We start from the raw sequence: 26,607 nt of genomic DNA on the forward strand, positions 1-26,607 counted from the left end.
AGGCGCAATCCACGGCTATTTCTAGTGTGTTTGATAGGTTTAGGGATTGTGGTCAGCAGAGTTCCCACGTCCCAGAGCTCGTCCTTATTATCAGTAACTATCAGGTCATTCCGTGTGCTCTTATCCACCAGGTCCATTATTGTCCTGACCACCAGGTCATAACAGTACAGGTGGCCCAAAGTACTAATGCATCTCAATAGAGGGATAAGAGAAGTTCTGAGACCATTTTTTTTTTCTTTGCAGTGTGTTTTGTCTCTATTTTCCCCTTTACCTCTGGGTGGTTCAGGACACTGGTGTAAACATGGACATTCAAGGTCTGTCCTCTTGGATGGATAATCTCACTACAAGGGTACAAAACATTCAAGATTTTGTGGTTCAGAATCCGATGTCAGAGCCTAGGATTCCTATTCCTGATTTGTTTTTTGGTGATAGATCTAAGTTCTTGAATTTCAAAAATAATTGTAAATTGTTTCTTGCCTTGACACCTCGCTCCTCAGGTGACCCTGTTCAACAAGTAAAGATCATTATTTCTTTGTTACGTGGTGACCCTCAAGACTTGGCATTTTCCCTTGCGCCAGGAGATCCGGCATTGCGTGATGTTGATGCGTTTTTCCTGGCGCTTGGATTGCTTTATGACGAACCTAATTCAGTGGATCAGGCAGAGAAAATCTTGCTGGCTCTGTGTCATGATCATGATGAAGTGGAGATATATTGTCAGAAGTTTAGAAAGTGGTCTGTGCTCACTCAGTGGAATGAATGTGCCCTGGCAGCAATCTTCAGAAAGGGTCTCTCTGAAGCCCTTAAGGATGTCATGGTGGGATTTCCCATGCCTGCTGGTCTGAATGAGTCTATGTCTTTGGCCATTCAGATCGATCGATGCTTGCGTGAGCGTAAAGCTGTGCACCATTTGGCGGTACTATCTGAGCATGGGCCTGAGCCTATGCAATGTGATAGGACTTTGACCAGAGCTGAACGGCAAGAACACAGACGTCGGAATGGGCTGTGTTTTTACTGTGGTGATTCCACTCATGCTATCTCCGATTGTCCTAAGCGCACTAAGCGGTTCGCTAGGTCTGCCACCATTGGTACGGTACAGTCTAAATTTCTTTTGTCCGTTACTCTGATTTGCTCTTTGTCATCCTATTCTGTTATGGCATTTGTGGATTCAGGCGCTGCCCTGAATTTGATGGACTTGGAGTATGCTAGGCGCTGTGGTTTTTTCTTGGAGCCCTTGCAGTATCCTATTCCATTGAGAGGAATTGATGCTACGCCTTTGGCCAAGAATAAGCCTCAGTATTGGACCCAATTGACCATGTGCATGGCTCCTGCACATCAGGAGGATATCCGCTTTCTGGTGTTGCATAATCTGCATGATGTGGTCGTTTTGGGGTTGCCATGGCTACAGGTTCATAATCCAGTATTGGACTGGAAATCTATGTCTGTGTCCGGCTGGGGTTGTCAGGGGGTACATGGTGATATTCCATTTTTGTCTATTTCGTCTTCCACTCCTTCTGAAGTCCCAGAGTTTTTGTCGGATTATCGGGATGTATTTGATGAGCCCAAATCCAGTGCCCTACCTCCTCATAGGGATTGCGATTGTGCAATTAATTTGATTCCTGGTAGTAAGTTTCCTAAGGGCCGACTGTTCAATTTATCTGTGCCAGAGCACGCCGCTATGCGGAGTTATATAAAGGAATCCTTGGAGAAGGGTCATATTCGCCCGTCGTCATCACCGTTAGGAGCAGGGTTCTTTTTTGTGGCCAAGAAGGATGGTTCTTTGAGACCTTGTATTGATTACCGCCTTCTCAATAAAATTACAGTCAAATTTCAGTATCCTTTGCTGCTGCTGTCTGATTTGTTTGCTCGGATTAAGGGGGCTAGTTGGTTCACCAAGATAGATCTTCGAGGGGCGTATAATCTTGTGCGTATTAAACAAGGCGATGAATGGAAAACAGCATTTAATACGCCCGAGGGCCATTTTGAGTACCTGGTTATGCCATTCGGGCTTTCCAATGCTCCATCAGTATTTCAGTCCTTTATGCATGACATCTTCCGAGAGTACCTGGATAAATTCCTGATTGTGTATTTGGATGATATTTTGGTCTTTTCAGATGATTGGGAGTCTCATGTGAAGCAGGTCAGAATGGTGTTCCAGGTCCTTCGTGCGAATTCCTTGTTTGTGAAGGGGTCAAAGTGTCTCTTTGGAGTTCAGAAGGTTTCATTTTTGGGGTTCATTTTTTCCCCTTCTACTATCGAGATGGACCTTGTTAAAGTCCAGGCCATTTACGATTGGACTCAGCCAACATCTGTGAAGAGCCTGCAAAAGTTCCTGGGCTTTGCTAATTTTTATCGGCGCTTCATCGCTAATTTTTCTACTGTTGCTAAACCGTTGACTGATTTGACCAAGAAGGGTGCTGATGTGGTCAATTGGTCTTCTGCGGCTGTAGAGGCTTTTCAGGAGTTGAAGCGTAGTTTTTGTTCTGCCCCTGTGTTGTGCCAGCCAGATGTTTCGCTTCCGTTTCAGGTTGAGGTTGATGCTTCTGAGATTGGAGCAGGGGCTGTTTTGTCGCAAAGAAGTTCTGATGGCTCGGTGATGAAGCCATGTGCTTACTTTTCTAGAAAGTTTTCACCTGCTGAGCGTAACTATGATGTTGGTAATCGTGAATTGTTGGCCATGAAGTGGGCATTCGAGGAGTGGCGTCATTGGCTGGAAGGAGCCAAGCATCGCGTGGTGGTCTTGACAGATCACAAGAATTTGACTTATCTTGAGTCTGCCAAACGGTTGAATCCGAGACAGGCTCGATGGTCATTATTTTTCTCCCGTTTTGATTTTGTGGTTTCGTACTTTCCGGGCTCTAAGAATATGAAGGCTGATGCCCTGTCAAGGAGTTTTGTGCCTGACTCTCCGGGTGTTCCTGAGCTGGCGGGTATTCTCAAAGAGGGGGTAATTTTGTCTGCCATCTCCCCTGATTTGCGGCGGGTGCTGCAAAAATTTCAGGCTGATAGACCTGACCGTTGCCCAGCGGAGAAACTGTTTGTCCCTGATAAATGGACGAGTAGAGTTATCTCTGAGGTTCATTGTTCGGTGTTGGCTGGTCATCCTGGAATCTTTGGTACCAGAGATTTGGTGGCTAGATCCTTCTGGTGGTCGTCTTTGTCGCGGGATGTGCGTTCTTTTGTGCAGTCCTGTGGGACTTGTTCTCGGGCTAAGCCCTGCTGTTCTCGTGCCAGTGGGTTGCTTTTGCCCTTGCCGGTCCCGAAGAGGCCCTGGACGCATATTTCTATGGATTTTATTTCGGATCTCCCCGTCTCTCAAAAGATGTCGGTCATTTGGGTGGTTTGTGATCGCTTTTCTAAGATGGTCCATTTGGTACCTTTGTCTAAATTGCCTTCCTCCTCTGATTTGATGCCTTTATTTTTCCAGCATGTGGTTCGTTTACATGGTATCCCGGAGAACATCGTTTCTGACAGAGGTTCCCAGTTTGTTTCAAGGTTTTGGCGATCCTTTTGTGCTAGGATGGGCATTGATTTGTCTTTTTCCTCGGCTTTCCATCCTCAGACAAATGGCCAAACCGAACGAACCAATCAAACTTTGGAAACATATCTGAGATGCTTTGTTTCTGCTGATCAGGATGATTGGGTGTCCTTTTTGCCGTTGACTGAGTTCGCCCTTAATAATCGGGCCAGCTCGGCTACTTTGGTTTCGCCGTTTTTCTGCAATTCTGGTTTCCATCCTCGTTTCTCTTCAAGGCAGGTTGAGTCTTCAGACTGTCCTGGTGTGGATACTGTGGTGGATAGGTTGCAGCAGATTTGGACTCATGTGGTGGACAATTTGACATTGTCCCAGGAGAAGGCTCAACGTTTCGCTAACCGCCGGCGCTGTGTGGGTCCCCGACTTCGTGTTGGGGATTTGGTTTGGTTGTTGTCTCGTTATGTTCCTATGAAGGTTTCCTCTCCTAAGTTTAAGCCTCGTTTCATTGGTCCGTATAAGATTTCTGAGGTTATCAATCCTGTGTCATTTCGTTTGGCCCTTCCTGCTTCTTTTGCCATCCATAATGTGTTCCATAGGTCGTTATTGCGGAGATACGTGGCGCCTGTGGTTCCATCCGTTGATCCTCCTGCCCCGGTGTTAGTTGAGGGGGAGTTGGAGTATGTGGTGGAGAAGATTTTGGATTCTCGTGTTTCGAGACGGAAACTCCAGTACCTGGTCAAGTGGAAGGGTTATAGTCAGGAAGATAATTCCTGGGTTTTTGCCTCTGATGTTCATGCTGCCGATCTGGTTTGTGCCTTTCATTTGGCTCATCCTGGTCGGCCTGGGGGCTCTGGTGAGGGTTCGGTGACCCCTCCTCAAGGGGGGGGTACTGTTGTGAATTCTGTTGTCGGGCTCCCTCCTGTGGTCATGAATGGTACTTCGGCTGGTTCTGTCCATGGACTTCCTCTGGTGGGTGTTTCTGAGTTTCACAGGTGACGAGGTTAATTCGTTAGCTGCTGCTCTATTTAACTCCACTTAGATCTTTGCTCCATGCCACCTGTCAATGTTCCAGTATTGGTCTGTTCACTCCTGGATCGTTCTTGTGACCTGTCTTCCCATCAGAAGCTAAGTTCCAGCTTGTATTTCTTTGGTTTGCTATTATTTCTGTCCAGCTTGCTATTTATTTGTTGTCTTGCTTGCTGGAAGCTCTGGGATGCAGAGGGAGCGCCTCCGCACCGTGAGTCGGTGCGGAGGGTCTTTTTGCGCCCTCTGCGTGGTCTTTTTGTAGGTTTTTGTGCTGACCGCAAAGTAACCTTTCCTATCCTCGGTCTGTTCAGTAAGTCGGGCCTCACTTTGCTAAATCTGTTTCATCTCTGTGTTTGTATTTTCATCTTTACTCACAGTCATTATATGTGGGGGGCTGCCTTTTCCTTTGGGGAATTTCTCTGAGGCAAGGTAGGCTTTATTTTTCTATCTTCAGGGCTAGCTAGTTTCTTAGGCTGTGCCGAATTGCATAGGGAGCGTTAGGCGCAATCCACGGCTATTTCTAGTGTGTTTGATAGGTTTAGGGATTGTGGTCAGCAGAGTTCCCATGTCCATAGCTGGCAACCACTTCTGTGCCAGGAGGAACATTGGGTGTTTTCCTAAATCTAGGCTAAAGGCGAGTAGGAGGAGAAGCTAGCTACTTCCTGCATGGAGCCTCCGGCAAACATGCATCTTCTTCCCCCTGGTTGATCCGTCCTATTAATGAATATTGGTAATTGTAGCGTCGGGTTACCGGCGTATAATCAGCCCTTTCATCTCTTTGCAGTTTGAGTACTATAATTCCGTACGGATTAACGAGAAGGACGACAAAGATAATTATGTGGAGCTGGGGAACGAATTCATCCTGGAACATAACGAGCACTTTAATAATCTGATGGTGAACACGACCCTCAGTAACATCCAGCTGCCCACCAACGTGTATAACAAAGGTGAGCGCTCCCCGCAGGAGGGAAGCAGAGCTGCGCATGCGCACAACTACCTGCGCTCCGTACTGCCCTCTGCTGGGCAGGTAGAGCATAACGAGGTAATTTTTTCTTCTTTTCGTAATTATTATTTACAAGGCTAAAAAGTCATTTTTGTATTTTTTTATATCATAGTTTTCAGTGCGAGAAATATATATTTATTTCTTATTCTAGTGCAGTGTGAACACTACACCTCCCACAATTCAACACAGCAGGACATGCGTCATATACAGTCATACCTGAAAGTGTTGACACCCTTGAAATTGTTTTTGAAAATGAAGTACTTCTCCCTGAAAATTATTGTAATTACACATGTTTTGTTATACATGTGTTTATTTCCTTTGTGTGTGTATGTTTGAACAAGGCAAATTGGATATAATTTCACACAAAATCCATAAAATGGGCTGGACATAATTGTTGGCACCTTTCCAAAAAGTGTGGGTAAATAACTTTGTTTCCAGCATGTGATGCTCGTTCAGACTCACCTGTGGCAAGTAACAGGTGTGGGCAATATGAAAATCACACCTGAAACCAGATAAAAAGGGGAAAAGTTGACTCAATCTTTGCATTGTGCGTGTGTGTGTTCCACACTAAGCATGGAGAACAGAAAGAGAAGAGAACTGTCTGAGGACTTCAGAACCAAAATTGCTGAAAAATATCAACAATCTAAAGGTTATTAGTCCATCTCCCAGAGATCCTGATGTTCCTTGGTCCACAGTGCACAACATAATCAAGAAGTTTACAACCCATGGCACTGTAGCTAATTTCCCTGGACTTCGACGTCAGAGAAAAATTGGTGAAAAGTTGTAGCACAGGATAGTCCGGATGGTGGATAAGAGCCAATCAAGGTCATCAAAAATCCTGCAGGCTCAGGGTGCATCAGTGTCAGCGCACACTATTCGTCCCCATGTGAATGAAATTAAACTATGGCAGGAGACCCTGGAGGACCCCACTGCTGACGCAAAGACATAAAAAGCTAGACTGCAGTACGTAAGTAAGCCAAGATACTTCTTGGAGTGTCTTGTGGACAGATGAGACAAAGAGATTTTTGGTAAAGCACTTCATTATACTATGTACCAAAAGCAGAATGAGGCCTACAAAGAAAAGAACACAGTACCTACAGTCAGACATGGTGGAGGGTCACAGATGTTTTAGGGTTGTTTTGCTGCCTCTAGCACTAGGTGCCTCGACTGTGTGCAAGGCATCGTGAAATCTGAGGATTACCAAAGGATTTTGGGTGGCACTGTAGTCCCCAGTGTCAGAAACCTGGATTTGCCTTCTAGGGCATGGGTCTTACAGTTGATGTTGGGAAAAGGTAAATATGAGACTGGGAGCAGTTTACAAAAGAAGAGTCCAAGACAACTACTGAGAGGAGGAAGAAGCTTGTGGATAGTTATAGGATGTGACTTATTACAGGGATTTATTCCAAAGGGGGCAACCAAATATTAACCTGAGGGTGCCAACAATTTTGTCCAGCCCATGTGTGGGGTTTTGTATGAAATTATGTCCAAATTACTCTTTTTTTTGCGTTGTTCAATACATACAAAGGAAATAAACATGTATATAACAGAACGTAGGGAATTGCAATAATTTTTTGGGAGAAATACTTCATTTTCTGAAACAATTTCAAATAGATCCTGACCTAACAGTGAAAGATTACAGATGTTTTCTAATATTCTCCCAAATTTCATGATTTTAGATCCAGATATCCTGAACGGGGTGTACATGTCTGAGGCGTTGAACCCTGTGTTTGTGGTCAACTTCCAGAGAGACCCCACACTCACCTGGCAGTATTTTGGTAGCTCCACCGGGTTTTTCCGCCTCTATCCAGGTAAGAGGGACGAATTACCTGGATAATTCCCCCAATCCAGGTCCCTTCCATTCACTGACACCAAGCAGAACTGAAGCACAAAGTCTATTGGAAAGTTACAGAATTTATCTTTTCACACTGATTGTGTTTTTTAGGCATCAAATGGACCCCAGATGAAAATGGGGTGATCTCATTCGACTGCAGAAATCGCGGGTGGTGAGTACGACAGAGCTTTTATTTTTTCTTGTCTCATCATAAATCTATAACTTCATAGATTAAGCGTCTTATAACAGTAAATGACATTCAGATCAAAGTAAATAATTTATAAAAATAAAGTTCAGAAGGAGTAGTTTAGGTACCCATTGCGGTACCCTTATATGCACCCTTGTATCAACACCAAAGACTGTCCTATCATGCTATTCTTCCTGTGAATGATGGGAGTTGTTGTCCCACTGTAGCTAACTCAATAACATGGTCTGTGCACCCTTTATTAAAGGTACATCCAGGCGGCCACTTCTCCAAAGGACATCGTGATCGTGGTGGACATCAGCGGTAGCATGAAGGGTCTACGGATGACTATCGCCAAGCACACGATTAACACTTTGCTGGACACTCTTGGCGAGAACGATTTTGTTAACATCATTGCAGTAAGTCTTAATGGGGGATTAATATAAAGGGCATGTGATTATAATGTCCTTAATAGACCCCTTAAAATGGTATGTACTGTAGGGATATGCCATTGATGTGATTGGTGACAGTTCCATCTCTTACTTTCCACCTTACTGCTCATTTTGTGCCCCTTTTCTCCAGTACAATGACTACGTCCATTACATCGAGCCCTGCTTTAAAGGGATTTTGGTGCAGGCGGACAGAGATAATCGGGAGGTAAATCCTTGCTTCTCTCATTCTTCTGTAATTTTAGGCTGTTTTCATCTTTCATGGCACCTAAAGTGGAGCAATTTTGCTGATTTTTCTAAATAAACATTGTTCTGTGTGCACAGCTTCTATGAAGTCTTATGTGTCTCTATGGTAACAGACTACAATAAACTCTGTAGTCTGATCCTGTATTTTCTTTTTTCTTTTTTTCCTTCCGTCGCCCTTCTCCCCAGTATAAGTAAGTGGGGGAGAGATGGAAGGGGGTAACACAGACTGCACAGGGCTTGGAGATTGTTACCAGGGAAACACATAGGTCTGCATAGGAGCTGTTCATAAATCCAGAAATGCCTTCTCTGTGCTCATGATTCTTCTAGGTCCCAGTATATCGCTGCTTTCATTCCGTTCTCTCCCTTTATTTGCAGCATTTCAAACAGTTGGTGGATGAATTACAGGCAAAAGGTGTGGGCACCGTCAACAAAGCTCTTATCGAAGCATTTAAAATCCTGAAGGAGGTATAGTACCATCGCCTATCTGGGTTTTAAGGGTTTCCTTAATTTAAAGGGATATTCCATTCTATTACTTTAAATCCTATAAATTTCTGATAGATGTTGATTGAACTTTTAGGATTGCCAACTCCCGCTCGGATATATCCACAACTTCCATAAAAGTGCTTGGAGAGAACTTTAGGAAAGGTGGCGCAACTTTGCCAGATGGGGTGCGGTTGACAAATTTGTCATAAATTATACCACGATAGCCACACATAATGAATTTGGGACTTTTTACTCCTGCACACTTTTCAAAACTGCCATTAAAAATGCTAGTCTTAATCAAACCCTAGTAGTCTCCGGGTCGACCTGTCTACTGGTGCTGGTAGACCTCAGTGAAGAGGAGATGGTGCATGCATGGTCACCTATCCTCTATGAGGGTGTAATTGGTGGTGAGGTGGGTTTCAGACCACAGTGCTGGGATAGGACCCATGACATTTTCGCCGAGGCGATTCCCTCTAAGTGTAGTTCTCTGCAGAGCAAGTGATCGAAAGTGACAGTGTTCAGTTTCAGTGCCAAAGGGTCCTCATTCTCTTCTTTCTCTAAATCATTTGGGGTTCAAGTGGAATGCTCTTTCAGTCCCAAGCAGCACAAAAAATGTCCCTGTTTTCCTCTAGTTCCGAGAGGCTGGTCAGGGCGGTCTTTGCAACCAGGCGATCATGCTAATTACTGATGGAGCAGTAGAAGATTATGAACAAGTGTTTGAAAAATACAATTGGCCTGATAAAAAGGTACAATTTATATTTTATTGTCCACTTTTGTCATACATTACCTATTTGTCCTATTAAAAGCATATATATCGTAGAAACTGTGAATATTTCCTGAGAGAATTTTCATAAATCTATAACATCATAGACTAAGCTTCTTATAGAAATAAATGACATTCATATCAAGGTAAAGAATTTACAAAAACAAAGTTCATAGGGAGCAATGTAGGTGCCCATTGCGGTACCCTTCTTTTCAGATTTCAGTTTATTCCTGCTGTATAATGTCATGATTAGACCTCATTTGACCCGAGTTGTCACTTTAACATCATACATTCATTTTTTTCCTAGGTTCGATTGTTTACATATCTTATAGGGCGAGAGGTGACGTTTGCACAGAATGTGAAATGGATTGCATGTAGCAACAAAGGTATCAGACTTGGATATTGTTTGTGTATGTGATATATATAGGATTCGGGACAAATCGATAGCATATTATGTATGGAGCAGTGATGGAGTGTCTGTGTGGATTCAGCAAGCTTCATTTGTATCTGTCCACGCACGGTGATGCTTTTGTTGTAGGATACTACACACAGATCAGCACGCTCGCCGACGTCCAGGAGAATGTGATGGAATACCTGCATGTGCTGAGCCGGCCGATGGTCATCAACCACGACCACGATATCATCTGGACGGAGGCTTACATGGACAGTGCGGTAGGTTAATCACTCAATCACTGACTTTCCCCTACAAGGAGAAACATCTTGTATATGCGAAATATCTAATTAAAACAGACCTGTCTTGTATTACAGGGGTCAGAAGCAACTCTCCCCTTATATACCAGTATCTCATCATTTCCCCCATTTGTGCCATTTCATGCATATAATTGGGGCACGAGATAAATGGACCCTCCCAGATCTGATGTTGCTTTTGACAAATATTCACTATAGACCATACTGTAAATTCCTTTAATCTGACGTATATATAGGGGTTCCGAATTGCCAGATGCCGGATTAGAAGAATTCATCTGACTTCTGTTTCCATATCTCATTTCTCACTGCCTTCTCATTCCGTTTTTTCCCCTCCATCTGGTTGCACTCCTTTCATAACTCCCATCATCCGTCCTGTGTGACAGCTGCCGCAGTCAGAAGAGGTAACGGGTGCTGTTTTCGGTGTTGTGGGTGCCCTGTGTCCCCGTGGTGCTCGTTTGGTCTGTGTCTTGTGAACGTGTCACCTATTTACTCTCATCAATCATATTTATCATGGTGTCGTAAGAAGACCCTGAGCCACCATGATACCCCCCCAATCGGGTTGTCACTCCGCTTTTCCAGGCTCCTGAACGGTTAAGGTACTGAGCTCCGTCCTGATATGGAGGAGGGAGATTTGCCAATTAGGATCCTCGGTTTTGTCACTGATCTTCTCTCTGCTTCCTCCTCTGTATCCGATGGTGGCAGATGGTGCTGCCCGCTGTATCCGGCAGGTGTCATGCCAGTGAGGGCACTGATGAACGTCGTTAGGCCTTAATCGATGGACATGTTTGATTAAGCAGCAGCCGCGCACCAGAAGATCTGATAGTTGCTGGGAAATCTGCAAGCAGCTACGCAGCTCTGCCCAGCAACCAGGCGCCAGATGCTTTTTTGGCAGCTTTGACTTTGGTACTTTGCTCCCAATAACCAGACACGAAGCAAATCATTACTAATATCAATCAAAAGGAGAAAATCTGCGGCTGAACGTTCTTGCCTGCGGTGCCCCCTATAGTCACAACGGCTTTATCTCCCTCCAGCTGCCTCCTGGCATTGTGCACAACCTGATATCCAGCTGGATACATTGTATCAGAGGCCTCACATCGAAGGGAGCAGGCAGCTTTATGGTGTAAATGAGAAGGTTTCCGTTCACTGACAGCAAGCAGAGGTCCTGAAGATGGTGAAGAAGCAAAGCCTAGATTATATTAGAGAGTTTCAAGACTTTTACCAACTTTTTTTTTTAAGTTCATTGTTTACTGCGAATATTGACCATTCGAGATGCTCATTAGTCAGGCGGCACGAAGGGGAACTATGCCATGACCCGGTGGCCGGAGGGCAAGGCCGTGTCTGGCACCCGCCATGACCCGTAGAGTGCAAACATCTACCGTAATTAGCACTTTTCTTTCTATCTGCAGCTTTTTGCGTCCCAGGCCCAGAGTCTCCTGCTAATGACCACGGTGGCCATGCCGGTGTTCAGCAAGAAGAATGAGACGGTAAGAGAGTGAGGGGATGAGATAACCAGGGAATGAGGGGATAAGACGGCCGGGGTAAGAGGGGACGAGATAGCCAGGGTAAGAGGGGATGAGACGGCCGGGGTAAGAGGGGACGAGACGGCCGGGGTAAGAGGGGACGAGACGGCCGGGGTAAGAGGGGACGAGACAGCTGGGGTTAGAGGGAACGAGCCGGCGGGGGTAAGAGGGGACGAGACGGCCGGGGTAAGAGGGGACGAGACGGCCGGGGTAAGAGGGGACGAGACGGCCGAGAAAAGAGGGGACTAGACGGCCGAGAAAAGAGGGGACGAGACGGCCGGGAAAAGAGGGGACGAGACGGCCGGGGAAAGAGGGGATGAGACGGCCGGGGAAAGAGGGAACGAGACATCAGGGAAAAGAGGAGACGAGACGGCCGGGAAAAGAGGGGACGAGACGGCCGGGAAAAGAGGGGACGAGACGGCCGGGAAAAGAGGGGACGAGACGGCCGGGGGAAGAGGGGATGAGACGGCCGGGAAAAGAGGGGACGAGACGGCCGGGAAAAGAGGGGACGAGACGGCCGGGAAAAGAGGGGACGAGACGGCCGGGAAAAGAGGGGACGAGACGGCCGGGAAAAGAGGGGACGAGATGGCCGGGAAAAGAGGGGACGAGACGGCCGGGAAAAGAGGGGACGAGACGGCCGGGAAAAGAGGGGACGAGACGGCCGGGAAAAGGGGACGAGACGGCCGGGAAAAGAGGGGACGAGACGGCCGGGGAAAGAGGGGACAAGATGGCTGTGGAAAGAGGGGACGAGGCGAGCAAGGCATAGGGCTATGAGATGGCTGGGGAAAGTGGGGAAGTGACTGCCAGGGAAAGAGAGTATGAGAAGGCTTGGAAAAAAACAGAATGAGACAGCCGGGAAAAGACTAGATGAGATGGCCGAGGAAAGACGAGATGAGACGGTCGAGGGAAGAGGCGATAAGATGGCTGGGGAAAGTGGAAATGAGATGGTTGGATAAAGAGGGTGCGAGACTTTCATGTCAAGAAGTGATGAGCTGGTCGGAGTAGAGTGAGTCGCCTTTGGGTAGAGCGGCTCGCCATCGGGTTACAGCGGGTCGGGAGTAGAGCGGGTCACCCTCGGGGTAGAGCGGGTCAGGAGTAGAGCAGGTCACCCTTGGGTTACAGCGGGTCGGGAGTAGAGCGGGTCACCCTCGGGGTACAGCGGGTCGGGAGTAGAGCGGGTCACCCTTGGGGTACAGCGGGTCAGGAGTAGAGCAGGTCACCCTCGGTACAGCGGGTCGGGAGTAGAGCGGGTCACCCTTGGGGTACAGCGGGTCGGGAGTAGAGCGGGTCACCCTCGGGGTACAGCGGGTTGGGAGTAGAGCGAGTCACACTCGGGGCACAGCGGGTCGGGAGTAGAGTGGGTCACCCTTGGGGTACAGCGGGCCGGGAGTAGAGCGGGTCACCCTCGGGGTAGAGCGGGTCAGGAGTAGAGTGGGTCACCCTCGGGGTACAGCGGGTCAGGAGTAGAGCAGGTCACCCTCGGGGTAGAGCGGGTCGGGAGTAGAGCGGGTCACCCTCGGGGTACAGCAGGTCGGGAGTAGAGCGGGTCACACTCGGGCTCAGCGGGTCGGGAGTAGAGCGGGTCACCCTTGCGGTACAGCGGGTCGGGAGTAGAGCGAGTCACCCTCGGGGTACAGCAGGTCGGGAGTAGAGCGAGTCACCCTCGGGGTACAGCGGGTCGGGAGTAGAGTGGGTCACACTCGGGGCACAGCGGGTCGGGAGTAGAGCGGGTCACCCTCAGGGTAGAGAGGGTCAGGAGTAGAGCGGGTCACCCTCGGGTTACAGCAGGTCGGGAGTAGAGTTGGTCACCCTCGGGATAGAATGGGTCACCCTCGGGGTAGAGCAGATCGGGAGAAGAGCGGGTCACCCTCGGGGTAGAACAGGTCGGGAGAAGAGCGGGTCACCCTCGGGGTAGAGCAGGTCGGGAGAAGAGCGGGTCACCCTCGGGGTAGAGCGGGTCGGGAGTAGAGCCGCCCACTTGCTCACCCAGGATGACCCCCAGCATCCGGCTATCACCCCTGAACGATCTAGATGCTCCACATGCCCCAGTGAGGCGTACACGCGGGGCTTACACAGAGGCCTCTGGATATTTGAGGCTGCTCTGGTTGTGACTAGGGCCCTGTCCCTGTGGCCACTGTGGATATTGGTGGATGTAGTAATTATCTCCTGGTCGTCTCTTTTCTGCAGAGAGCGGAGGGGATTCTGTTGGGAGTGGTAGGATCTGATGTCCCCCTGCGGGAGCTGTTGAAGCTGGCCCCGAGATACAAGGTGCGGAATTGCCATATCTATCCATAACTTAGATTGTAGATTGTGAGCCTTCGCGGGCAGGGTCCTCATTCCTCCTGTACCAGTTATGACTTGTATTGTCTAAGATTACAGTACTTGTTTTTATTATGTATATCCCTCCTCACATGTAAAGTGCCATGGAATAAATGGCGCTATAACAATAAATAATAATAATAATAATAAATAATAACTGGCAGCATTACACGTCTTGTCTCCGCAGCTCGGGGTGCATGGCTACGCCTTCCTGAACACCAATAACGGCTACATACTCTCACACCCCGACCTGCGCCCCCTGGTGAGTCCTGGGGTAACAGCACGCCTTGTACTCTAGTCACATCCAGAGCAGCAGTCACAGGTTTTGTGTTATTTTTTTTACAGTACAAAGAAGGAAAGAAACTGAAACCAAAGCCGAATTACAACAGCGTCGATCTCTCAGAAGTGGAGTGGGAGGATCGAGACGAGATCGTGAGTCCAAAATCCACAGAGTCGTTAGTTTATAGGCTTTTGTGTTCAATTAATTAAATGTATGGATATAAAACAACATCTTTCCTGGTGAAACCACACGCTTAGCTCTGCTGTACTGGGAAAGTGCATGCTCTGCTGTACTGGGAAAGTGCATGCTCTGCTGTACTGGGAAAGTGCCCGCTCAGCTCTGTTGTACTGGGGAAATGCACGCTCAGCTCTGCTGTACTGGGAAAGTTCATGATCAACTCTGCTGTACGGGGAAAGTGCACGCTCAGCTCTGCAGTACTGGAAAAGTGCACACTCAGCTCTGCTGTACTGGGAAAGTGCACGCTCAACTCTGCCGTACTGGGAAAGTGCACGCTCAGCTCTGTTGTACTGGGGATATGCACGCTCAGCTCTGCTGTACTGGAAAAGTTCGTGATCAACTCTGCTGTACGGGGAAAGTGCACGCTCAGCTCTGCAGTACTGGAAAAGTGCACACTCAGCTCTGCTGTACTGGGAAAGTGCACGCTCAGCTCTGCTGTACTGGGAAAGTTCGTGATCAACTCTGCTGTACGGGGAAAGTGCATGCTCAGCTCTGCAGTACTGGAAAAGTGCACACTCAGCTCTGCTGTACTGGGAAAGTGCACGCTCAGCTCTGCTGTACTGGGAAAGTGCAAGATCAACTATGCTGTACAGGGAAAGTGCACGCTCAGCTCTGCAGTACTGGAAAAGTGCACACTCAGCTCTACTGTACTGGGAAAGTGCACGCTCAGCTCTGCTGTACTGGGAAAGTGCACGCTCAGCTCTGTTGTACTGGGGATATGCACGCTCAGCTCTGCTGTACTGGGAAAGTTCGTGATCAACTCTGCTGTACGGGGAAAGTGCACGCTCAGCTATGCAGTACTGGAAAAGTGCACACTCAGCTCTGCTGTACTGGGAAAGTGCACGCTCAGCTCTGCTGTACTTGGAAAGTGCACGCTCAGCTCTGCAGTACTGGGAAAGTGCACGCTCAGCTCTGCTGTACTGGAAAAGTGCACGCTCAGCTCTACTGCGCTGGAGAAATGCACACTGAAGTCTACTGCGCTGCGAAAATGCGCGCTCAGCACTGCTGCACTGGGAAAGTGCGCGCTTAGCTATGTTATGGCCTCACATTTTCTTTTTGGACACAGCTCCGGACTGCGATGATCAACGGAGAGACGGGAACACTAAGCATGGACGTAAAAGTCACCGTTGACAAAGGGGTAAGTGCGCAGACACCTCCAATCAGGGAATAAATAGTTAAGAAATGAGTTTTGCATGGAGTAGTGGCCCGTCTCCACTTTCCATATCTGCTTGTGGGTCCTAGAGTCCTTCTTCATGCGATCTGCCTGATCAGCGCTCAGCCTGATCCCGGTAATGTGAGCACAGTCATACAGAAGCCGACCTTGTTCTTTTACAGAAGCGAGTCCTGTTCCTGACCAGTGACTATTTCTACACGGACATCAGTGAAACCCCGTTCAGGTGAAGAGATGGGGGGAGGGGAGCTCAAATTAGCTCCTAAAACAGTAAAAAAAAAAAATTAAAATATATAAAAATAACGCCTTTGTCAACTTTTACGGGTCATGAACGGGTCAAGAGTTATTTTACAGGATTTTTTTTATCTCCCTTTTAGCCTGGGCGTGGTACTGACCCGCGGACATGGAGAGTACATTCTGATAGGAAATACTTCTATGGAAGAAGGTGAGGACCCATCAATCATCCTATTATTCGGTATTTACAGGGTCAGCTTCTCCTTACAGACAATTCCTTGTTGACCGCCAGCATGTTTTTATAAAGAAAAGATGGCAGAAACGTTATTTTCCCATTTCTGCCTTCACAGTCATTGATTGGTCCCTGCGATCATGTGATTTTCAACTGAACGATCACGTGACCCCATACCGCTAGGTCTGACCAGGCCTCCGACGCATTGACCCTAACTAGGCCATGTCATATGTCAAAAGAACCGTCACGGAATGGTGGAAAAAAATATAGCACTTTTATTTCTGTGGATTTACTTTATTTTCATATTTTGTCATAAAAAAAGACACAAAAATTACTTGAAAAAGAAAATAGAAAAAAAATATAGAAAATTACAGTGGATATTAAGGGGGTATCAAGGTGAGGCTGAAGTGGCCTGACTGTGTCACCACCCTAATGTCACCCGCTCCAGCAGGGGGCGCCATTCTGATACTCCAGGATGGAATATACTGTTGTGCTGTGGTAGATGGAGCTGGACCGTCCTTACAGGGCAGTAAAAAATCGGGCTGTTTTATGCTCATATTGGTATTTTCCAGGGCTGCACGACCTGCTGCATCCGGACCTCACTGTGGCCAATGAATGGTGAGAGATTGGAGCCGGCGCTGCATGTAGGGGCACCGCACCCACCGCATCGGTAACACGCGACTGTGCTCTCACCCCCAGGATATACTGCATCACAGACATAGACCCCGACCACCGCAAGCTCAACCAGCTGGAGGCCGTCACCCGCTTCCTGACAGGAGAGGAGCCCGACCTGGAGTGTGAGTGCAGCTCTGGAGTATAATACAGGATGTAACTCAGGATCAGTAATGTAATGTGTGTACACAGTGACTGCACAAGCAGAATAGTGAGTGCAGCTCTGGAGTATAATACAGGAGGTAACTCAGGATCAGTAATGTAATGTATGTACACAATGACTGCACCAGCAGAATAGAGAGTGCAGCTCTGGAGTATAATACAGGATGTAACTCAGGATCAGTAATGTAATGTGTGTACACAGTGACTGCACCAGCAGAATAGTGAGTGCAGCTCTGGAGTATAATACAGGAGGTAACTCAGGATCAGTAATGTAATGTATGTACACAGTGACTGCACAAGCAGAATAGTGAGTGCAGCTCTGGAGTATAATACAGGAGGTAACTCAGGATCAGTAATGTAATGTATGTACACAGTGACTGCACCAGCAGAATAGTGAGCGCAGCTCTGGAGTATAATACAGGATGTAACTCAGGATCAGTAATGTAATGTATGTACACAGTGACTGCAGCAGCAGAATAGTGAGTGCAGCTCTGGAGTATAATACAGGAGGTAACTCAGGATCAGTAATGTAATGTATGTACACAATGACTGCACCAGCAGAATAGAGAGTGCAGCTCTGGAGTATAATACAGGACGTAACTCAGGATCAGTAATGTAATGTATGTACACAGTGACTGCAGCAGCAGAATAGTGAGTGCAGCTCTGGGGTATAATACAGGATGTAACTCAGGATCAGTAATGTAATGTATGTACACAGTGACTGCACCAGCAGAATAGTGAGTGCAGCTCTGGGGTATAATACAGGATGTAACTCAGGATCAGTAATGTAATGTATGTACACAGTGACTGCACCAGCAGAATAGAGAGTGCAGCTCTGGAGTATAATACAGGACGTAACTCAGGATCAGTAATGTAATGTATGTACACAGTGACTGCAGCAGCAGAATAGTGAGTGCAGCTCTGGGGTATAATACAGGATGTAACTCAGGATCAGTAATGTAATGTATGTACACAGTGACTGCACCAGCAGAATAGTGAGTGCAGCTCTGGGGTATAATACAGGATGTAACTCAGGATCAGTAATGTAATGTATGTACACAGTGACTGCACCAGCAGAATAGTGAGTGCAGCTCTGGGGTATAATACAGGACGTAACTCAGGATCAGTAATGTAATGTATGTACACAGTGACTGCACCAGCAGAATAGTGAGTGCAGCTCTGGGGTATAATACAGGAGGTAACTCAGGATCAGTAATGTAATGTATGTACACAGTGACTGCAGCAGCAGAATAGTGAGTGCAGCTCTGGGGTATAATACAGGATGTAACTCAGGATCAGTAATGTAATGTATGTACACAGTGACTGCACCAGCAGAATAGTGAGTGCAGCTCTGGGGTATAATACAGGACGTAACTCAGGATCAGTAATGTAATGTATGTACACAGTGACTGCACCAGCAGAATAGTGAGTGCAGCTCTGGCGTATAATACAGGATGTAACTCAGGATTAGTAATGTAATGTATGTACACAGTGACTGCACCTGCAGAATAGTGAGTGCAGCTCTGGGGTATAATACAGGATGTAACTCAGGATCAGTAATGTAATGTATGTACACAGTGACTGCACCAGCAGAATAGTGAGTGCAGCTCTGGGGTATAATACAGGATGTAACTCAGGATCAGTAATGTAATGTATGTACACAGTGACTGCACCAGCAGAGTAGTGAGTGCAGCTCTGGAGTATAATACAGGATGTAACTCAGGATCAGTAATGTAATGTATGTACACAGTGACTGCACCAGCAGAATAGTGAGTGCAGCTCTGGCGTATAATACAGGATGTAACTCAGGATCAGTAATGTAATGTATGTACACAGTGACTGCACCAGCAGAATAGTGAGTGCAGCTCTGGAGTATAATACAGGATGTAACTCAGGATCAGTAATGTAATGTATGTACACAGTGACTGCACCAGCAGAATAGTGAGTGCAGCTCTGGCGTATAATACAGGATGTAACTCAGGATCAGTAATGTAATGTATGTACACAGTGACTGCAGCAGCAGAATAGTGAGTGCAGCTCTGGGGTATAATACAGGATGTAACTCAGGATCAGTAATGTAATGTATGTACACAGTGACTGCAGCAGCAGAATAGTGAGTGCAGCTCTGGAGTATAATACAGGAGGTAACTCAGGATCAGTAATGTAATGTATGTACACAATGACTGCACCAGCAGAATAGAGAGTGCAGCTCTGGAGTATAATACAGGATGTAACTCAGGATCAGTAATGTAATGTGTGTACACAGTGACTGCACCAGCAGAATAGTGAGTGCAGCTCTGGAGTATAATACAGGAGGTAACTCAGGATCAGTAATGTAATGTATGTACACAGTGACTGCACAAGCAGAATAGTGAGTGCAGCTCTGGAGTATAATACAGGAGGTAACTCAGGATCAGTAATGTAATGTATGTACACAGTGACTGCACCAGCAGAATAGTGAGCGCAGCTCTGGAGTATAATACAGGATGTAACTCAGGATCAGTAATGTAATGTATGTACACAGTGACTGCAGCAGCAGAATAGTGAGTGCAGCTCTGGAGTATAATACAGGAGGTAACTCAGGATCAGTAATGTAATGTATGTACACAATGACTGCACCAGCAGAATAGAGAGTGCAGCTCTGGAGTATAATACAGGACGTAACTCAGGATCAGTAATGTAATGTATGTACACAGTGACTGCAGCAGCAGAATAGTGAGTGCAGCTCTGGGGTATAATACAGGATGTAACTCAGGATCAGTAATGTAATGTATGTACACAGTGACTGCACCAGCAGAATAGTGAGTGCAGCTCTGGGGTATAATACAGGATGTAACTCAGGATCAGTAATGTAATGTATGTACACAGTGACTGCACCAGCAGAATAGAGAGTGCAGCTCTGGAGTATAATACAGGACGTAACTCAGGATCAGTAATGTAATGTATGTACACAGTGACTGCAGCAGCAGAATAGTGAGTGCAGCTCTGGGGTATAATACAGGATGTAACTCAGGATCAGTAATGTAATGTATGTACACAGTGACTGCACCAGCAGAATAGAGAGTGCAGCTCTGGAGTATAATACAGGACGTAACTCAGGATCAGTAATGTAATGTATGTACACAGTGACTGCAGCAGCAGAATAGTGAGTGCAGCTCTGGGGTATAATACAGGATGTAACTCAGGATCAGTAATGTAATGTATGTACACAGTGACTGCACCAGCAGAATAGTGAGTGCAGCTCTGGGGTATAATACAGGATGTAACTCAGGATCAGTAATGTAATGTATGTACACAGTGACTGCACCAGCAGAATAGAGAGTGCAGCTCTGGAGTATAATACAGGACGTAACTCAGGATCAGTAATGTAATGTATGTACACAGTGACTGCAGCAGCAGAATAGTGAGTGCAGCTCTGGGGTATAATACAGGATGTAACTCAGGATCAGTAATGTAATGTATGTACACAGTGACTGCACCAGCAGAATAGTGAGTGCAGCTCTGGGGTATAATACAGGATGTAACTCAGGATCAGTAATGTAATGTATGTACACAGTGACTGCACCAGCAGAATAGTGAGTGCAGCTCTGGGGTATAATACAGGACGTAACTCAGGATCAGTAATGTAATGTATGTACACAGTGACTGCACCAGCAGAATAGTGAGTGCAGCTCTGGGGTATAATACAGGAGGTAACTCAGGATCAGTAATGTAATGTATGTACACAGTGACTGCAGCAGCAGAATAGTGAGTGCAGCTCTGGGGTATAATACAGGATGTAACTCAGGATCAGTAATGTAATGTATGTACACAGTGACTGCACCAGCAGAATAGTGAGTGCAGCTCTGGGGTATAATACAGGACGTAACTCAGGATCAGTAATGTAATGTATGTACACAGTGACTGCACCAGCAGAATAGTGAGTGCAGCTCTGGGGTATAATACAGGACGTAACTCAGGATCAGTAATGTAATGTATGTACACAGTGACTGCACCAGCAGAATAGTGAGTGCAGCTCTGGAGTATAATACAGGATGTAACTCAGGATCAGTAATGTAATGTATGTACACAGTGACTGCACCAGCAGAATAGTGAGTGCAGCTCTGGAGTATAATACAGGATGTAACTCAGGATTAGTAATGTAATGTATGTACACAGTGACTGCACCAGCAGAATAGTGAGTGCAGCTCTGGAGGATCTGTTCAGTTTAAATATTGTAAAGTTTCGTCATTTTCAGGCGATGAGGAGCTGGTGAAGGAAGTCCTGTTTGACGCGGTGGTGACTGCTCCTATGGAAGCTTACTGGACTCAGCTTGCCCTCAATATGTCCAGGTCAGTAGAAGAATGTGTCAGAGACTCTGTGACTCCATTCCTTCCTTACACCCTTGATTATTCCTCTGTGCCTTCTTCTGCGTGTTGCTGCCGCGCTGGGCTGGGGCTGGTCTTCTGTCCGTCACACGTGTTCTCTTCTCCTTTAGAGAGTATGACGGGATAGAGATCGCCTTCCTGGGAACCCGCGCTGGACTGATCCGGAAAAACCTATTTGTGGGCCCCGAGCAGATGTCAAACAAGTGAGCTGCACTACAAGGGCCCAACTTCATGAAGGGGTGGAGAGCGCCACCTGGTGGAATTCTGTCATTTCATTGACAACATCGCCATCTAGTGTTGATTAGTGGAAACTGCTTGGGACAAAATTTCCCAAATTTGCCCGTTGATAAATCAAAATTGTAGATTTTTAGAGACTGAATTAAATATATTTTTACGTGTGTGTATATAATATATTTATTTATTTTAATTAAAATAAAGCAGCACTTTGCGCCTCTGCTGATTGCTGTCTCCCTCACACATGAGATTTCCCTTTGTCCTTTAGGAAGTTCTTGCGTTATGACGAGAAGGAGAGTATTTTCACTATGGACCATTTCCCGCTGTGGTACCGAAGAGCTGCAGAACACCCCCCAGGCAGCTTTGTGTATCACGTGCCTAAAGAGGACAGCCCAGGTACGGTGTGGTAGATAAGTGGTGGACGGCGGCTGCCGCTGGCAGGCGGATACAGATTAGCGCTGTGTCGTAAACCCTCATGTTATCTCTCCTATGCTCCTCGTTTATTTATTAAGATTTTAGATGATTGTAGTTCCTCCTGACTACCTCCAGGTGGCAGCATGAAGACGTCAAACTCATGGTAAAGCCTGCGCCATCTGTAGGCAGTAACGCGTACTGCACCCCTCATTTTCTCTAACATTTCAATATTGGGTGAAAAATTGCAGCCAATTTTTCTCCACATTGTATTATTTTTTTTGTCTCTCTGGCTGCTCTGCTATTTCCATAGTGGGGTATATTTCAGTTCTGTTTTTATTTTGTGTCACCTCCCTCAAATTCCCTTCTTACAGATCATAACCCTAGGGACAACGACATCGCAGATCCCGCCATCCAGCCGCGCGGATGGGAAGAGCGGACCCCAGAGGGTACCTGAATATCACTTACGAGGCCCATTCAAAGGCCTTTACCCATTCAGACCCCAGCGCTGCCATTTTCATACCCCCCCTTCATTATGCCATACGTCTCACTCATAGGCGGCATCATCCCCGCTGCCCGCTCTGAAACCATCATCATGGCTGCTGCCTGGCAGATTACATGCAATCCGCCCTCTGAGGGGGTCTGTCCCCCTGACCCTAATTAATATTGATTTTTTTTTTCTCCCCTTTTCCAAACATCGACCTATAATTAAATCACCCGAGGCCCTTAGTGACGAGATATCTTATCAAAACTGGATTGGGGGACACAAACACACCCGTTAAATAGCCCCCCGATAAATTGAATGAAAAAAGACCCTCCGCAACCTCCAACATCACTAAAATCTGTTTATTATTGACTGACGCGTTTCCAGCTGTATCTCGAGAAATGCTCCGATCGTCTTAGGCCTTCCTTCAAAGTTATATTAAAAAAAAAAATATATATATATTTTTGGAGGGGGGGAGTGCGGCGTGACCGCGGACTCTTCCGCCCCCTGATTGGTCCCCGGGTGCAGTCTGTGCAGTTTTCAGTTCTGCGCGGTTTTTGCGGTATGCGATCACGGAGATTCTTCTTCCTTCCCTGGTTATCTGTCGTTCTCCCTTTTTTTTTTTTTTCCCTGTTCCCGACGTGAAACCTTTACACGGCGGCAATTAGGGGCCGTCACGCTTCTGAAAGGAACGTAAATCGGCTTTCAGGTGCGACTCGACATCCTGCCATATTCCCAGGTTTATTTCCTTTTTTTATGTGTTTTGTGCCATTAATTAGTCATGAGATTGAGAAACCCGTGGAAGACGTCTGCCTTTTATCATTGGAGGTTTCTGTAATTTAGAATTGTTATCTTTTTTTAAGACATGGAAACTGCCAAAAGGCTGCTGCTGACGGAGCTGGTAAAATTGATTATGGTTTACGGAAACTGCCAACATGCTGCTGTTGACGGATCTGAAAACTTGTGTTCTGTTGTTCTTATGAATTATTGGCCCATAAAAACACTGGGGGCCGGCTTCTGAGACCCTAAACATTCTGAGTATGGGGTCCTAATAAATCCTGAATATGGGGGTCCTGTGTGATTGGGGTGGTACTGAGCACGTGCGGCAGACAATGGAGGAGTGGTCGCACATGCTCATTACTGCTCCATTCACACAGGGGCCTTTAGGACCCTCATTCTTGTGATCGGTGGGGGTCCCAATGATGATACACTAATTACTAGCTATTACTTAGCTTAAGAGCTAGATAATGAGTATAAAGAGATCAGTCACCAGCAGTCAGCCAGCTTGTTGACAGTTTCCAGGTAGCAACAAATTAAAAAAAAAGAGGGGTGACAACCAACATGGCCTCCAGGATCATTCCAATCTATGGATCATGTGACCTGAGATAAAGTGTCGGCACCCGCCAGCTTCACCCATGTTATAATACACAAGCCGCGCCGATGTGAGGACGGGGGTCTCTATCGCTGCTATACGCCGCCATTATCAAAGCCTGTGTATTATAAGGGAGGCTGTATCCTCTCCTGTAGATTATAACGGGTATTACAGACTACTTAGAATTGAAGATTGGATTCTGTAATATTCATGTAATTGACAGCGGGGGATAAGTCGTTCCATTCATCACTCCATCAGCGGTCCTGACCTCTGCTGAATCCCTCCATGCCGGTGAGGGACGTAACATAGGAACAGTAAGTGCACCTGTATGTGTGTGTACATATATATATATACTGTGTGCACGTGTATATAATATATATATATATATACACAGAGTAGGGCAGTGGGGGAGAGGTTAATCTCAGGGATATATCGCTTTCGATGGATGGTTTATTTAGTAAATTCTTATAAATAGCTTTTAAACTGCTGTCAGGGCTCATAGAGAAAGCCTGTGAGTCCTGTTTCCCCTCTCCACTTATAAAGCCTGTGAGTCCTTATTCCCCTGCCCACTTATACAGCCTGTGAGTCCTTATTCCCTGTCCACTTATAAAGCCTGTGAGTCCTGCTTCCCCTGCCCACTTATACAGCCTGTGAGTCCTGCTTCCCCTGACCACTTATACAGCCTGTGAGTCCTTATTCCCCTGTCCACTTATACAGCCTGTGAGTCCTGCTTCCTCTGCCTACTTATACTGCCTGTGAGTCCTGCTTCCCCTGCCCACTTATACAGCTTGTGAGTCCTGCTTCCCCTGCCCACTTATACAGCCTGTGAGTCCTGCTTCCCCTGCCCACTTATACAGCCTGAGAGTCCTGCTTCCCCTGCTCACTTATACAGCCTGTGAGTCCTGCTTCCCCTACCTACTTATACAGCCTGTGAGTCCTGCTTCCCCTGCCCTCTTATACAGCCTGTGAGTCCTTATTCCCCTGTCCACTTATACAGCCTGTGAGTCCTTATTCCCCTGTCTACTTATTAAACCTGTGAGTCCTGCTTCCCCTGCCCACTTATACATCCTGTGAGTCCTGCTTCCCCTGCCCACTTATACATCCTGTGAGTCCTGCTTCTCCTGCCCACTTATACAGCCTGTGAGTCCTGTTTCCGCTGTCCACTTATACAGCCTGTGAGTCCTGTTTCCCCTGTCCACTTATACAGCCTGTGAGTCCTGTTTCCCCTGTCCACTTATACAGCCTGAGAGTCCTGTTTCCCCTGTTCACTTATACAGCCTGAGAGTCCTGTTTCCCCTGTTCACTTATACAGCCTTTCAGTCCTTATTCCCCTGTCCACTTATACAGCCTGTGAGTTCCTGCTTCCTCTGCCTACTTATACTGCCTGTGAGTCCTGCTTCCCCTGCCCACTCATACAGCTTGTGAGTCCTGCTTCCCCTGCCCACTTATACAGCATGTGAGTCCTGCTTCCCCTGCCCACTTATACAGCCTGAGAGTCCTGCTTCCCCTGCTCACTTATACAGCTTGTGAGTCCTTATTCCCCTGTCTACTTATAAAGCCTGTGAGTCCCGCTTCCCCTGACCACTTATACAGCCTGTGAATCCTGCTTCCCCTGCCCACTTATACAGCCTGTGAGTCCTGCTTCCCCTGCCCACTTATACAGCCTGTGAGTCCTGCTTCTCCTGCCCACTTATACAGCCTGTGAGTCCTGCTTCCCCTGTCCACTTATACATCATGTGAGTCCTTATTCCCCTGTCCACTTATACAGCCTGAGAGTCCTGCTTCCCCTGCTCACTTATACAGCCTGTGAGTCCTGCTTCCCCGACCTACTTATACAGCCTGTGAGTCCTGCTTCCCCTGTCCACTTATAGAGCCTGAGAGTCCTGCTTCCCCTGCCCACTTATACAGCCTTTGAGTCCTTATTCCCCTGTCCACTTATACAGCCTGTGAGTCCTGCTTCCTCTGCCTACTTATACTGCCTGTGAGTCCTGCTTCCCCTGCCCACTTATACAGCTTGTGAGTCCTGCTTCCCCTGCCCACTTATACAGCCTGTGAGTCCTGCTTCCCCTGCCCACTTATACAGCCTGAGAGTCCTGCTTCCCCTACTCACTTATACAGCTTGTGAGTCCTTATTCCCCTGTCTACTTATAAAGCCTGTGAGTCCCGCTTCCCCTGACCACTTATACAGCCTGAGAGTCCTGCTTCCCCTGCCCACTTATACAGCTTGTGAGTCCTGCTTCCCCTGCCCACTTATACAGCCTGTGAGTCCTGCTTCCCCTGCCCACTTATACAGCCTGAGAGTCCTGCTTCCCCTGCTCACTTATACAGCCTGTGAGTCCTGCTTCCCCTACCTACTTATACAGCCTGTGAGTCCTGCTTCCCCTGCCCTCTTATACAGCCTGTGAGTCCTTATTCCCCTGTCCACTTATACAGCCTGTGAGTCCTTATTCCCCTGTCTACTTATTAAACCTGTGAGTCCTGCTTCCCCTGCCCACTTATACATCCTGTGAGTCCTGCTTCCCCTGCCCACTTATACATCCTGTGAGTCCTGCTTCTCCTGCCCACTTATACAGCCTGTGAGTCCTGTTTCCGCTGTCCACTTATACAGCCTGTGAGTCCTTATTCCCCTGTCTACTTATTAAACCTGTGAGTCCTGCTTCCCCTGCCCACTTATACATCCTGTGAGTCCTGCTTCCCCTGCCCACTTATACATCCTGTGAGTCCTGCTTCTCCTGCCCACTTATACA

At 47.0% G+C, this 26,607-nt stretch overlaps 1 protein-coding gene across 3 annotated transcripts in view; it reads left to right on the forward strand.

The window, feature by feature from the left end:
• CACNA2D4 (calcium voltage-gated channel auxiliary subunit alpha2delta 4) overlaps positions 1-26,607 on the forward strand; it is a 158,688-nt gene that overhangs the window by 19,379 nt on the left and 112,702 nt on the right. Inside the window, exons 5-27 of one of the 3 annotated variants that reach the window (XM_069762928.1) lie at positions 5,283-5,445; positions 7,178-7,309; positions 7,444-7,504; positions 7,785-7,935; positions 8,099-8,173; positions 8,587-8,676; positions 9,327-9,440; positions 9,765-9,843; positions 9,996-10,129; positions 10,549-10,566; positions 11,572-11,649; positions 13,873-13,953; positions 14,192-14,266; positions 14,350-14,436; positions 15,588-15,659; positions 15,857-15,918; positions 16,070-16,137; positions 16,731-16,776; positions 16,858-16,955; positions 21,230-21,323; positions 21,470-21,562; positions 21,862-21,989; positions 22,379-22,453. In XM_069762928.1, coding sequence (XP_069619029.1) covers positions 5,283-5,445; positions 7,178-7,309; positions 7,444-7,504; positions 7,785-7,935; positions 8,099-8,173; positions 8,587-8,676; positions 9,327-9,440; positions 9,765-9,843; positions 9,996-10,129; positions 10,549-10,566; positions 11,572-11,649; positions 13,873-13,953; positions 14,192-14,266; positions 14,350-14,436; positions 15,588-15,659; positions 15,857-15,918; positions 16,070-16,137; positions 16,731-16,776; positions 16,858-16,955; positions 21,230-21,323; positions 21,470-21,562; positions 21,862-21,989; positions 22,379-22,453 — 2,074 coding nt within the window. The remainder of the gene's footprint in view (positions 1-5,282; positions 5,446-7,177; positions 7,310-7,443; positions 7,505-7,784; positions 7,936-8,098; positions 8,174-8,586; positions 8,677-9,326; positions 9,441-9,764; positions 9,844-9,995; positions 10,130-10,548; positions 10,567-11,571; positions 11,650-13,872; positions 13,954-14,191; positions 14,267-14,349; positions 14,437-15,587; positions 15,660-15,856; positions 15,919-16,069; positions 16,138-16,730; positions 16,777-16,857; positions 16,956-21,229; positions 21,324-21,469; positions 21,563-21,861; positions 21,990-22,378; positions 22,454-26,607) is intronic. The other 2 variants (XM_069762929.1, XM_069762930.1) reach the window with 2 other exon arrangements.

Source organism: Ranitomeya imitator, chromosome 4 (assembly GCF_032444005.1).
Source record: "Ranitomeya imitator isolate aRanImi1 chromosome 4, aRanImi1.pri, whole genome shotgun sequence".
Taxonomy (NCBI): Eukaryota; Metazoa; Chordata; class Amphibia; order Anura; family Dendrobatidae; genus Ranitomeya; species Ranitomeya imitator.